The 15,228-nt window shown below is 40.7% G+C and overlaps 1 protein-coding gene across 1 annotated transcript in view; it reads left to right on the forward strand.

Moving 5' to 3' along the window:
- LOC122553572 (5'-3' exonuclease PLD3-like) overlaps positions 1–11,495 on the forward strand; it is an 80,423-nt gene extending 68,928 nt beyond the window's left edge. The window contains exon 11 of the mRNA XM_043697587.2: positions 1,944–11,495. Within this exon, the coding sequence (XP_043553522.2) occupies positions 1,944–2,149 (206 nt within the window). The 3' untranslated portion in view covers positions 2,150–11,495. The remainder of the gene's footprint in view (positions 1–1,943) is intronic.
- The last annotated feature ends 3,733 nt before the right edge of the window (positions 11,496–15,228 follow it).

Below are 15,228 nucleotides of genomic sequence, written 5' to 3' on the forward strand. Positions count from 1 at the left end.
CTCTTCTAAGGATTCACTCAATCTATCCTGTCTATACCTTACATATGTTTCCTTCCTTTTCTTAACCAAACCCTCAATTTCTTTAGTCATCCAGCATTCCCTATATCTACCAGCCTTTCCTTTCACCCTGACAGGAATATACTTTCTCTGGATTCTCGTTATCTCACTTCTGAAGGCTTCCCATTTCCCAGCTGTCCCTTTACCTGCAATCATCTGCGCCCAATCAACCTTCGAAAGGTCTTGCCTAATACCATCAAAATTGGCCTTTCTCCAATTTAGAACTTCAACTTTTAGATCTGGTCTATCCTTTTCCATCACTATTTTAAAACTAATAGAATTGTGGTCGCTGGCCCCAAAGTGCTCCCCCACTCTCACCTCAATCACCTGCCCTGCCTTATTTCCCAAGAGTAGATCAAGTTTTGCACCTTCCCTAGTAGGTACATCCACATGGTGAATCAGAAAATTGTCTTGTACACACTTAACAAATTCCTCTCCTTCTAAACCCTTAAAACTATGGCAGTCCCAGTCGATGTTTGGAAAGTTAAAATCCCCTAACATAACCATCCTATTACTCTTAAAGATAGCTGAGACCTCCTTACAAGTTTGTTTCTCAATTTCCCTCTGGCTATTAGGAGGTCTATAATACAATCCCAATAAGGTGGTCATCCCTTTCTTATTTCTCTGTTCTGCCCAAATAACTTCCCTGGATGTATTTCCAGGAATATCCTCCCTCAGCACAGCTGTAATACTATCCCTTCTCAAAAACGCCACTCCCCCTCCTCTCTTGCCTCCCTTTCTATCCTTCCTGTAGCATTTGTATCCTTGAACATTTAATCTATATTCAAACATTATCATCCCCACAGCCAGCCCTGTCACTCCTAATTTTTTTTTCTTTTTGTATCCACAACTGAATGTTTTTTTCCCATCACCAAATCACCCATCCTTTTTTTCACCTTCTCACCACCACCAATTGGGTAACTTACATGTAAAACCCATTCAAGGCAATGCAGGCCAGCAAAGATGAGGGAGAGTTAGGGAAAGGGGGAGGGGGATGGCAGGGGGACCCCAATTCTTTTTGATTTTCTAATCTACCTGTTCAATGATGTGATTACACACCTCTGCAACAGTTGGGACTTGAACCTGGACCTCCTGACTCAGAGAGTAGGACACTACCACAGCACCACAAGAGCACCTTTCCAGCCAATGTTTCTAATTGACCTATCCAAAAGTGCTGTTGCCCGCCTCTGGAACAGGGTGGGATTTGAACCTGGATCTTCTGAACCAGAGGCAGGGACACAACCACTGGACAACTTCCCACCCACTTTTATTAAAATCACATAGATTTTGTACCAGGTCCTCCGGTGCTGTTTTATGGCGAATGTAGACATTTTTTAATCAATGTGTTCTGACACATCCCTGGAGAAGGTGGGACTTGAACCCAGGCTTCCCAGTTCAAATTTAGGGACACTACCACAGTGCCACAAGTGCCCTCTCCCATCCACTTTTTTTGCACAACTGAGTGACTTTCCCACCACCAAAACCACCGTGTTTTGTTTTGCATTTTTTTACCATCACCAGTAAAAATCCCACCCACTCTTTTGTAAACTATTTTCTAATCAACCTGTTCAGTGATGCAATGCATTTTGCCTCACGATTTGATTGAAAATGATTGAAAATGAAACATGAGCACAGATGAGCTTAATTGTCAGTCAAGGTGGAAGTTTGAAATTGGATTCTTTTTTTTGAAATGGTGAAATTTTCAGTCGTCCATTTCACTGCCATCACATGGTAGAAAACATGGAAATTTTCAGCTCACAAAACAGATTCTACTACTCATTGCTTTCATATTTGTACGTGTGCATTTACCGATTATGGACAGTTCTGGGTTTCTTCAAAATGTAAATACCATTTTAAATGATTAAATAATCCTTCTTGGCTTCCAGGTACTTCGAATTGGTCTTATGATTACTTCAATTCTACAACAGGAGTTGGTCTGCTTATTAATCAGACTTCAGGAGAAGCTGGTGATACAGCTCATCATCAGCTAAAGAATCTGTTTCAAAGAGATTGGAATTCCAACTATTCTGTCACCTTGGATGATTTGAAAGATTATTCTGACTTTTCATTTAAAATGAATGGGCTAAAATGATGCCTTTAGGGAATCTTAATCTCACATTCACACTTATAATTGCATCTGGAAGGATTTTGTCAAAAGTTAAATAAGGAAAGCAGATTAAAGTAAGCCACTATATTATTGAAAATGAGCTATCACTGGCAGGTATATTTTGAAATAACTTCTAGCACTATGATTAAAGACAAACTGTGCTGTTAATGTAATTTTGAATTTCAGTTGGTACAAACATTGTGAATTAAGATTAATTACCTGAATTATTGCATTTCTTTATGTTCTCACTGATGGGATGTTGTGAGTGAAACAATGAGTCAGACAACCTAAGGTTATTGAAACAAAAACAGAAAGTGTGCAGAGATTCAGCACATCTGGCAGCATCTGAAAATCAGTTAACATTTCTCTGTTTATCGATGCTGCCAGACCTGCTGAGTTTCTCAAGAATTTCTGTTTTTGTTTCAGATCTCCAATGACTACAGTTCTTTATATTATTCACGCACCAGCTATAATGTTGCAGCAAATCAATCCCCATTTCATTGTGAAGCTTGAAAATGTTGTATAAACAGAAACTAACAATCCTAGCCTTAGATCAACAACCCAGACCTTCAATCCCCAGCAACTATATTTAAAACCTTGACTGAATGTCATCCTCAGCAGTTCAAGTTCAGGAAAAAACATGGGGAGAACTTGAAACATTATCATGTCATAAAATAGTGATCTGATCATCTGGCTAAGCTCCTTTCGCTGCTGTTGAAAGGATAATCATGAATACTGCGTTTGGCCCAATTAAGTGTCAAGTAATTTTCCTTCACTATTGACCATCACTTTACACATTCCATATCTCTGGTGAATGCATTCTGCGCTTTGTAATGGCAGAACGTGAGTTTACTAAATTTGTTGTTTCTAGCAGTTCCACTGTAAAATGCACCAAATTTGGGTTAGATCCATCAGTATGGATCAACTCTCCAAATTCTATGAAGTCAAGACTGATTCACTCTCAGTTTATCCAGTGCAGTGTGAATGAAAAGAATGTGTCCAGTATAATCTTGTCCAATGCAATGATCCACCCAGTAAGCTCATATTCAATTATCTTGTTTTTTTTTAGGAAAAGCAAAATTATTTCTAGTTTGAAGTGAAACCAATCTTCATAAGGTTGGTGGTACAGAACAGCAGCCTAATCACTAGTAAAGCCCTCTATTTAATGAATCGTGTAAGCTATGTGATTTGTAATTTTTTAAAAGGTTGATCATAAGCACAATCATATCAACTAATGACATCAGTAGTCCGACCCTCACTATTCCCGATAGAAAAACTGGTCAATCATTTCATTTACTGTTTATGTGGGGCCTCTGTGTGCAAAGTTAGCTAACCTATTTACTTACATAATAATAATGGTAATTCTAACATAATTGCTGTGACATTTAAGATGTCCTAAGAAAAGGATAAGGCTCTGTATAAATGCAAGTTATTCCCTTCTCTAAGATATGTAAGTTTTGTAGGTTTGGGGACATTCAATATATTGCAATAAACAGCATATATTGGCCCCTACATATTTAGCAATATATAGAGTATATATGTAAATTGTATAAAGCCTATTAGCCGGTTCTGTGTTTGGAATCATTTATTTTTAGAATGTGACACTATTCTCTATACTGTGCCATTCATGTTATCAGTTTTGGAATCAGCTTCAGCTCAATCAGAGAGTGGTAAGGGTGTGGAATGCACTACCTGCTAAGGTAGTCACCTCAGCCACATTAGGGAGATTTAAACAATCCTTAGATAAGCACATGGGTGATTTTGGGATAGTGTAGGGGGACTAGCTGAGAATAGTTCACAGGTTGGTGCAACATTGAGGGCCGAAGGGCCTGTGCTGTGCTGTATTGTTCTATGTTCTATGTCTCACAATGTATCCTTGTGTTTTCATAGCTTTAACAGTAGCTTCATATTCAATTGATAATCCACTAAATTGTCTTCAGCAAAATGTGGACATAAAAGAGATTGGAAGTTTGCCCAATATCCTGGTTAGCCTTCATCCATTGATCCCCTAATACTGCTAAAAAAATCTATTCAATGCTTTCCAAACTAATTCTAGGTGCGACCCAGACTTCTGGGGGAAGATCTGTGGGGAGGGTGGTTCAGTTTTTGTCTGGAGGAAAGTAGGGCTTTGAGGGAGTGGGAAGTTGAGCATTTCCTACCTCCCCACTCTTTCACCACCATGTTACCCCCCTCCTTTACCACGTATCTCCCTACACCATCAACCCACAATTTCTTTCTAGATCTTTCCCCCTCCAGGCCCCCATCAGAACAATGTGTGGAATCTGGAGGGTCAGGGAGAGCATTGTAGTATTGGAGGAAGAGGATACATTGGAGGGTTCAAACGACCTTAGCTAAAGAACAAAAAGGATGCAATCATGTAGCTTGGTGTAGTTACAATTGGGATTTTTAATAATCAAAATAGACTGGGCTAATAGTAGTGTTAAGGGCAAAAAGGGGCGAATGTTTTTAGATTTTGTTCAGAACTATTGTTGACAGCAGAGTGTGTCGTGTACAATAAGAAAGGAGGCACTAATAGACCTGGTTCTATCAGTGACTGAGTTTGGCAAAGTAGAGCAAGTGTCACTAGGAGATCATTTAAGGGACAGTGATCATTGTTTTATGAGGTTTAGAATTATGATGGAAAAGTGAAAAGGACATTCCAAAGTAAGAATAATTACCTGAAGGAGAGCTGACTTCAATGGGGTAAAAAGGAGTTGGGTCAGACAGACTCAAGCTGAGAGTTGACAGAAAATGCTATGAATTGGCTACCTTCAAAGAAGAAATGGTTTAGATAGAGTCAAGTTATATTGCCCCAAAAAGGCAAAGGAAGGGCAAACAAATTCTGAGCTCCTTGAATCGAAAGGAGAGAGAAAGGAAGGCATAAGAAGAAAAAATGTACTTCTGGCAGATGTCAGGCACAAAATAGAATTGAGAATCAAACTGAATACAAAATGTTCAGACAGAAAAATTAAATAAGAAAGGCAAAGAGGGATGATGAAAAAAGACTAGCAGCAAACACAAAGGAAATGCCAACATTTTCTGTGAGCACTCAAATAGTAAAATGTTTTAAGAGGAGAGCTAGGGTTAATTTGAGACTATAAAGGAGTATGGCTGAGGTATTAAATTAATATTTTCCATCTGCCTTTATGAAAGAAGTAGATGTTACACAACATATAATGACAAAGGAGGAAAGTCAGAAACCACGTAGGTGCAAATTGATAAGGAAGAAACAATAAATAAGCTGTTGGTACTTCAGGTAGACAAAGTACAGGTGCACAATTCTTTATCCTAATTGATCAGAACCAGCTGGTTTTCAGAATTCAGAATTTTTTGAATTTCAGAATAAGTGACAGTTTGATGGTGAAATTTTAAAAATCTTACCAAACAGCAGGTGCACTGTGAGTGAAACAGAATTGAGGCCTGTCAATGCTGGGCCACAACCCCACACATCACATCTGAGTGATATGCATTGAGTGGGTGTCGACTTAGGTTAACTGTTTGCATGCCAAACAACCTTGTTAATTAGAAAAAAACTTCATGAGAAAGCCTTTGGATTTCGGAGCTTTTCAGAGTTCAGGGTTTCAGATAAAGGAATGTCTACCTGTACGTGGACTAAATGTGATGTACATTAAAGAAAATGAGACTTGAAATTTCATAATCTTTCAGTCTTACTTGGACTTGAGATGTTGCTGGAGGATTGGAGAATTGCAACCATTATGTTATTGCATAAACACGACAAAGATCAGACCAGGAATTACAGAGCAGTCAATTACCCTTCAGAATCATAATTTGAGAGAGAAATGATTTTCATGTGGACAAATACGGAATCATTATGGATGGCCAACATAGATTGCTAAAAGGAAAATGTTTAATTCTTAATGTTTATTTAACCTGTTTAGATTATTTGAAGAGGTATGCATGGATATATGAAGGGTGTTCAATACAGGACCACACAACAGACGTATGAGCAAAATTATAGCTCGTGGAATAAAAGAGACAGTAACAATATTGATACAAGATTGGCTGTATGATAAAAAGTAGAGAGTAATGGTTAATGGATTCTTTTTTCAGACTTGAGGAAGGTTTGCAGAGGAGTTCCCCAGATGTTGATATTTTGACCCTTGCTTCCCTGACTATATTAATGATCTAGATTTTGAGGTGGAGGGGATAATTTCAAAGTTTAGAGATGATAACAACTTGGGAGCATTGTAATCTGTGAGGAGGACAGTGCCAATTTACAAAAGGATGTTGTCGAATTGGTGGAGTGTGTAGATGCATGGTCGATGAGGGGAAGTGACAGGTGATATATTTTGGTAGAACGAACATGGGAAGAAAGTATAAAATAAAGGGTGCCACTGTAAATGATGTGCAACGATCTGGGTCAATATGTGCATAAGTCACTAAAGATGGCAGGAAAGATGGAGGGAGCTGTTTATAAGGTATTTGAATCCTTGGTCTTATCACTATGGATAAAAAGTACAAGAGCAGGAGGTGATACGGAACCTATATCAGACACTAGTTAGCTCAGTTAGAGCTTGTGTATAGTTCAGAGAGCTATAATTCCAAAGGATCTGAACAGACACTTCATTGGGAGTTTTCTATAGACCCCTCAGTAGCAACAGAGACACGGAGGAGCAGGTTGGAAGGCAGATTTTGGAAAGGTGCAAAAGTAAAAGGGTTGTTGTCATGGGTGACTTCAACTTCCCTAATATTGATTGGAACCTCCTTCATGCAAATAGTTTGGATGGAGAAGATTTTGTCAGGTGTGTCCAGGAAGGATTCCTGACTCAATATGTAGATAGGCCGACTACAGCTGATTGGTTTTAGTGCTTCACAACAGGTGTCAGATCTCTCCCTGAAAGAGCATTTTGGTGATAATGATCAAAATTCCCTGACCTTTACTCTAGTCATGGAGAGAGATAGGAGCAGACAGTATGGCAAAGTACTTAATTTGGGGAGGGGGAATTACACTGCTATTAGGAGGGAACTGTGGAGCATAAATTGGGAACAGATATTCTCAGGGAAATGCACAAAAATGTGGAGCATTTGCTGCGAGTGCTGGATAGGTTTGTCCCACTGTGGTAATGAAGGCATGGTAGAGCGAAGGGACCTTGAGTGGCAAGGGATGTGGAATACCTAGTCAAGAGGAAGAAAGAAGCTTACTTAACATTGAGGAAGCAAAGATCAGACAGGGCTCTAGAAGTTACAAGGTGGCCAGGAAGGAACTGAAGGATGGACTTAGGAGAGCTAGAAGGGTGCATGAAAAGGTCTTGACGAATAGGATTAAGGAAAATCCCAAAGTGTTCTACACTTATTTGAGGAACAAGAGGATGGGCAGAGTGAGGGTAGGGCTTAACAGGGATAGTGGAGGAAACTTGTGCCGAGAGTTGGAGGAGGCAGGAGAGTCCTTAATGAATACTTTGCTTCAGTATTCACTTGTGAGAGGAACCTTCCCATTTGTGAGGACAGCGCAAAACAGACTGATATGCTCAAACTTGATGTTAAGAAGGAGGATGTGCTGGAAATTTTGGAAAACATGAGGATAGATAAGTCCCCTGGGCCAGATGTGATATACACTAGGTTTCTACAGAATGTTAGGGAAGAGATTGCTGCGCATGTGGCGATGATCTTTGCATCCTCACTGTCCACTGGAGTAGTACCAGATGATTGGAGGATTGAAAATGTTATTCCCTTGTTCAAGATAATTCTGGAAATTACAGACCCATCAGTCTTTCGTCAGTAGTGGGCAAATTATTGGAGAGGATTCTGAGAGACTGGATTTATGATAATTTGGAAAAACATAGTTTGATTAGAAATAGTCGGCATGGCTTTGTGAGGGGTAGGTCATGCTTTACAAGGCTTAGTGAATTCTTTGAGGATGTGAAAATAGAGCAGTGGATGTGGTGCAAATGAATTTTAGCAAGTTTGATAAGGTACCCCATGGTAGGCTCATTCAGAAATTAAGGAGGCAAGGGATACAGGGAAATTTGACTGTCTGGATACAGAATTGGCTAGCCCATAGAAGATAAAGTATTCAGCCTGGAGCTCAGAGACCAGTGGTGTTTCGCACAGATCTGTTCTGGGACCTTTGCTCTTTGCGATTTTTATAAATGACTTGGATGACAAAGTGGAAAGTTGGGTTAATAAGTTTGCCAATGACATGAAGTTCTGTGGAGTTGTGGGTAGTGCTGTTGTAGGATGCAACAGGATATTAACAGAGTGCAGAGCTGGGCTGATAAGTGACAGATAGAGTTCAACCTGGAAAGGTGTGGAGTGAATTATTTTGGGAGGTCAAATTTAAATGCAGATTACAGGGTTAAAGGCAGCATTCTTGGCCGTGTGGAGGAACAGAGGGATCTTGGGATCCACATCCATAGATTCCTGAAAGTTGCCACCCAAGTTGATAGGATTTTTAAGAAGACATACGGTCTGTTGGCTTTCATTAGTGTGGCATTGAGCTTAAGAGCTGTGAGGTTATTCTGCAGCTCTATAGAGCCCTGGTTAGACCACACTTGGAATATTGTGTTCAGTTCTGGTCGTCTCATTATAGAAAGGATGTGGAAGTGTAGAGGAGATTTACCAGAATGCTGCCTGGACTGGAGGGCATGTCTTATGAAGAAAGGTTGAGGGAGCAAGGATTTTTCTCATTGGAGCAAAGAAGATGAGAGGTGACTTGACAGAGGAGTACAAAATGATGGGAGACATAGATAGAATGGATAGCTAGAGATTTTTCCTAAGTTGGAAATGGCTATCATAAGGGTACATAATTTTAAGGTGATTGGAGGAAGGTTTAGGGGAGATGTCAGAGGTAGGTCCTTTACACAGAGAGTGGTTGGTACGTGGAATGCACTGCCAGCCGTGATTGGAGAATCATATACATTAGGGACATTTAAGTGACTCTTGGATAGGCACATGGGTAATAGTAATATTTAGAGTATATAGGTTAGTTTGATCTGAGAGTACCATGCAAGATTGGTACAACATCGAGTGCCAAAGGGCCTCTACTGTGATGTACTGTTGTATGTTCTATGTAATTTGGAGAGAATGCAGGAGCGGTTTACAAAAATGGATGACCTGGTAGAAGTGTATAAAATAATGAGAAGTATAGATACAGTTAATGGTAGTTATCTTTTCGCTGGGATGGGGAATTTCCAGACTAGGGGATACAATTTTAAGGTGAGAAGAGAGAGATTTAAAAAAGACATGAGAGGCAATTTTTTTACACAGAGCGCGGTTCGCATGTGGAATGAACTTCCTGTGGAAGGGGTGAATATGTGTACATTACTATGTTTAAAAGACATTTGGTTGGGTAGATGAATAGGAAAGGTTTGGAGGGATATGGGCCAGTAGCAGGCAGGTAGAACTAGTTCAATTTGGGATTATGTTCGGCATAAATATGTTGATGGGTTGATTTCTTTCCTTGTACTTTAATTTCAGTGCAGTTAATGTTGTGGTAGAGCCACCACACATCAATCATCTTAATTGTGCAAAAGTCTTCAGTGACCTCATAGTGTTTTGCAATTCACTTTATAAGATGCAAATTCACCTTATAAGATGCAAATTTTTTTGGTTGCGCAGAAGTGCCATTATCATTGCCATTGTTAAGTAACATTGTTAATACCAGTCATATATCACAGTTTGGATAAGCAACATTCCATGTTTTGATCTAAAACAACAATACCATGGATATTCAAAACTGTTTGAAGAACAGTAATCAAATGTGAACAATATCTCTTCAGACACTGAGGATGCATGTGACCTTTGTAATCATGGAGATCAGATGAGTCAGCTTCTTGTTTCATTCCCATTACTAATATCCATTAGTTGTCTTGGAAACCAGCTTCTCTGTTCTGAATTAAAGCACTTATGGGAATGAAATCGTGCATGTCTATCTAAAATTAATGGAAGGAGACGGAGGTTACATAAAATAAATTTTGGAAGTGCTTTTTTACAAGGACTGGCTAATTGAAATAAGTATCAACCTGTATTGTGATGTTAACTGCATTAGTGTCTCCAGTTAACCATGGATATGTTAAAATAAGTCCTGCATTAGGATACCACAGTACGTTCGTCTCAGACTAAAGAATTTGTGATTGCTTCAGGCAACATGCATAGTATAGCTATTGAGCTTTCATCTATCACTGCAACCCCCTACAGCCCAGTCACTTTCAAGTAGGGGGACTTGAGAGCATTTTTTTATTTATTTATTTACTCAGTACCTTGAAGCACAAGTCTAATTAGAAATTATTGTTTTGTTGTATGGTTATACATTGTCAAAATAATAGAAGTGTCTATGAGCCATCGCTGATGATGAAAATCTCGCCAAGATCATCCCAAGCCCCCACTTCTCACCTTCAAACAACTGCCAGAACTTAAAAAGACCCTCATTCACAACAAACTACCCAGCCTTCAGATTAACATCGATCACAATACTACACAACTCTGACATGGCAACCTCTCCAAGACATGCCAGATCATCAACATGGATATCACACGTGGGAACACCACCCACCACGTACATGGCAGATACTCATGTGACTCGGTCAGTGTTGTCTACCTCATACGCTGCAGGCAAGGATGCCCTAAGACATGGTATAATGGTGAGACCTTGCAGACGCTATGACATAGATGAATGGATACCACGGAGCAATCGCCTGACAGGGAAACACTTCAGCAGTCAAGGACATTAAGCCTATAATCTTTAGGTAAACATCCTCCAAAGCACCTTCAAGATCCACAGCAACGCAGAATCACCGAGCAGAAACTGATAGCCAAGTTTCATATCATTGTTGATGGCCTCAACCATAATCTTGGGATCATGTCATGCTACAGGTACCTCCCCCCCCCCCCACCAAACTGGTCTGTATCAATAAAATCTTCTGTACTGTCCTGCTTTAACACCATCACCTTGATAACTTGTTATGCTGTCTCTACATTAATTAGTTTGTAGAGTTTTGGATTACTTGTTACTTTGGTTAGACCCTCAGCAGGTGACTCTTATACCTATCATGTCATTCTAGCCATTTGGTTTGCTTCCAGCACAAACTTGTTTTTAATTTTTTGTAATTGTCTCTCTGCCTCAATTAGTTGGATTATAGGTCATCCCTTCACTTACTTTTCATCTGTTGATATTTTACTCACACTGTTTGACACTTTTGATCACCTGCAAAGACTTATTATTCAATTTGTCCACACTCTACTCACACCATTTGTATGATATTTTGATCTCTCTGCCTGTAAATTCTCTGCCTGTGTGCGTTTCTTCACTTCACCTGATGAAGGGGCAGTTTTTTGAAAGCTTGTGATTTCAAATAAACTTTTTGGACTACAACCTGGTGTCATGTGACTTCTGACTTTGTTTACCAGCTAAAAGCAATACCATGACAATAAGACAACAGGCAGAGCCGATGGAGGAATAAATCAGGGGAGAATTCAAGGTCTGAAGTTGTCAAAATGGCCATTACAGAAAATGAGGTGCTGTTCGATAAACCTACACTGGGTTTCACTGGAACACTAGTCATCTGCCATTTCAAAAATTTAAAAGCACGCCCCGACCATCCATTTGCTTGCTGTTTCATTAGCTTTTTTGACTGGTTGAGGACTGTAAAAATGATCCTGACCTTCCAGTCACTTGCCATTTCAATTAGACTGGGTGACCACTTTGTGGAACATGGTTGCTCTCTGCACAAGCATGACTGATGTTGTTTGCCATTTCAGAACACCATCCTGTTTTCATGCACATATTTTGGTCCTAAGCACACTGTAGTTTCTCCAGCATTTCCTCTGCAGGTACTGACAAAGAGTTTGGGGACAGCAGCAGCCTGACACAGATATAGCATAACAAGCAAGGCAGATCCCTGGAGTTGGTGAACTGGTTTGACCGCATTGTTCTCCTCATAGAGCACTTACAGTGTGGAAAGAGATCTTCAGCGCATCAAGTCCATACCCAACCTCCAAAGAGTATCCCACTTGGACCCACCTCCCTAAAGTTATGAAGTTGAAGGCGTGTACTGTACCTTTAAGAGAGAGTGAATGCTGTTTTGCACTGACATCTCACAAGCATCTGTCACATGATTAGCTAGCAATTTCAGAGTGTACTGAAAAATTGAAAATTTGTAACATTTGGCTGTGAAATAAATACCTTAGTTGATTGTTGTTTTGACAACAATTCGAATTGAACCAATCAGTTTAAATTATGCCCCAGGATACTAAAGCCCAAGCGAGTTTGAATGTATTGTTTTGCCAACATCGAACCAATGAGACAATCTGATGTTGGGGGGATAAAAGTGGCAGGCAGTTTGAAAGTGAGACAGACAGTAAACTGCCATCAAGAGAGACTGCCATTCAGAACACTATCAAAGGTACCTTTTCATAAGAAACAGTTTTGCAGTAAAAGACAGAAGACGATCCAGGGAGATCTTCAGTTGAAAGGAGGAGGACACTGGAGATGACAGCAACTGTGTGGTTTTGAAATTAAGTTAATGTAATTTTAATATGGGTTTTTATTGGAACAGAATATTGTTACAGAGTTGGAGCAGATAGCAAGCACTTAAGAGAAATGAGGCTTAGAATGGTAAATAGCTGTTGTTTAATGTTCACTTTTAGAGAATAAATTGATACTTTTTCTTTAAGTAGTGGAATTTGGGAGTTCTCTGTCATTCATTGTTTAACAGATTATGAGGTGAGGTGGGCTTTTCTGAGTGTCTTGTTTAATTAGCAAAAAGGGTCCATCACCGTGACATAAAACTTCCCTATCCTTGTAACCCTACATTTCCCATGACTAATCCAGCTAGCCTATATAGTTAGTGTCCCTAAACACTATGGGGCATTTAGCATGACCAATTCACCTAACCTGTACATCTTTAGACTGTGGGAGGAAACTAGAACACCCACAGCAAACCCACACAGACACAGGGAGAATGTGCAATCTCCATGCTGACAATCACCTGAGACTGGAATTGAACCCAGGTCTCTGGGTCTGTGAGGCAGCAGTGCTAACCATTGAGTCGCCGTACTACATCTGAATCCCTCCTTCCAATCATCAAGGCAGGATACTGAATTACAGATTCATAAAATCCCTATAGGTTATTTAGCCTATCAAGTCCACTATGACCCTCTTAAGAGCATCCCACCCAGACACACACCCCTACCTTATCCATGTAACCCTGCATTTCTCACAGCTAATCCACCTAGCCTACACATCTCTGAACACTATGGCCTATTAAGCATGGCCAATCCACCTAATCTGCACATCTTTGAACTGAAAGACTGTCAGCAGAATAGCCCCAGAACAGGATGGCATGGTGACTCAGTGGCTCGCACTGCTGACTCACAATTCCACAGACCCGGGTTTAATTCCAGCCTTGGACAACTGTCTGTGTGGGTTTCAATCAGGTGCTCTGGTTTCCTCCTACAATCCAAAGATGTGCAGATTGGGCAGATTGACCAAGTTTAATTGCCCATGGTGTCCAGGGATGTGCAGGCTATGTGGATTAGCTACGGGAAATGTAGGGTTATAGGGAGTGGGTCTGGGTAGGTGTTCTTTGGCGGGTAGGTGCAGGTCAATGGGCTGAATGGCCTGCTTCTATACTGTAGGGATTCTATGACAAACATGAATTATTGTTCTTTGAAGTGCAGGATCACACTGCCTGGATCATGGGAATGTTTGGAATCCTATAACCAGGAAAGCGAATGCCATGAAGGAAGTAGCTGCCAGAGTATATAGCTGAAGACTGCTGCACAGCAAGTGCCAACCCAGTCCTTGCCGTCCTATATCCAGCCAATCCCACCCAAGGGATTTTCCAAAGTGGTGTTGGAATTGTAACAGGAATGGGCACTTTAAATAAGATTTCACTCATGGACCAAGGGCACTATTGCCATCAGGGACCAAGACTCCATCTAGAGCACTGGTCTTCCTTTCTCAATGGCTTCTTTTTATTTCAAAATTATACTTAGCTCATAAAAGAATCTCTTTTTATACATACATTGTCGCAAAAGCGGCTTAGTTCTGCATAGTTGTATATCAAGTAAATAATCAAAACATTGACTTGCCCTGTACCCAAAAATATAAAGCCCTCTCTTGCACATACAGTACTAACATTTATATGTATTTGCGGTATCAGCAGTGTCCAAAAACTGAACGGACCCCCATTTACCTTCAGCAGGAAGACTTCAGATAGAGGTCTTTCTCCATGGTGCCGTGGCAGTAACTGGCCCAAGCTTTAGTGCCTTCATCAGCATTTAATCCTGGACCTTGGAATGTGCCTGTCTGCAACACTCAGTCAGGGTCAACTTCCTGTTCTGGAAGTCAAGTTTCAGGCAGGCCAAAGAGCATCTTTCACCGAGTTGATGGTCCTCCAGTCTCCAATGATTTTTGTCTCAGTGTGTGTCTTGAGGAACCGACAGCAGAGCACAGAGTCCCACATCACGGAGCTGCTCAGGAGGAACTTCAACACAAACTACTGCATCTTTCTCCAGACTTCCTTTGCAAAGGTACATTCCAGAAGGAGGTTTGTGACAGTCTCTACCCACCCACCAGCAACCACTTCAGGGCATCGTGTGGTGGCACAAGCTGACTGGGCACACATGAAGGATCGCACAGGTTGTACCCTTCTCACCACCAGCCAAGCAATGTCTTAGTGTTTGTTAGAAAGTTCTGGTGATGGGGCGTTCTGCCAATGACTTTGACAGTCTGCTCAGGGAACCACGCGATAGGATTCACCCTCTCCTTTTCCTACAGGATCTCAAGGATGCTGTCCACTTCCTGATGGACTGCTGGTCAAAGGTGTTTTCCTTCACAAATTTCTCCACAAAGGACAGATGATACGGCAACTACTTAGAGCATTCTATGGCAGCGAGGCCAGGCCCATCCTTCACCACACAAGGTCAGGAAAAACCTCAATACGTAGTAACACTTAGTATTTGTGTACCGAGGGTATATACACAGCTTGATGCAGCCACACACAAAGATGGCCATCAGGATGAGGGTGGCATTGCTTATGTTCCCCTGACACCCCCCACCCCGGCTTATCCAGAGTTTTTAAATGGACTTCCTACAGACCCAG

The sequence above is a fragment of the Chiloscyllium plagiosum genome, unplaced genomic scaffold (assembly GCF_037043375.1).
Source record: "Chiloscyllium plagiosum isolate Xiang-an unplaced genomic scaffold, Cpla_swu_hap1 HiC_scaffold_8, whole genome shotgun sequence".
Lineage (NCBI taxonomy): Eukaryota > Metazoa > Chordata > Chondrichthyes > Orectolobiformes > Hemiscylliidae > Chiloscyllium > Chiloscyllium plagiosum.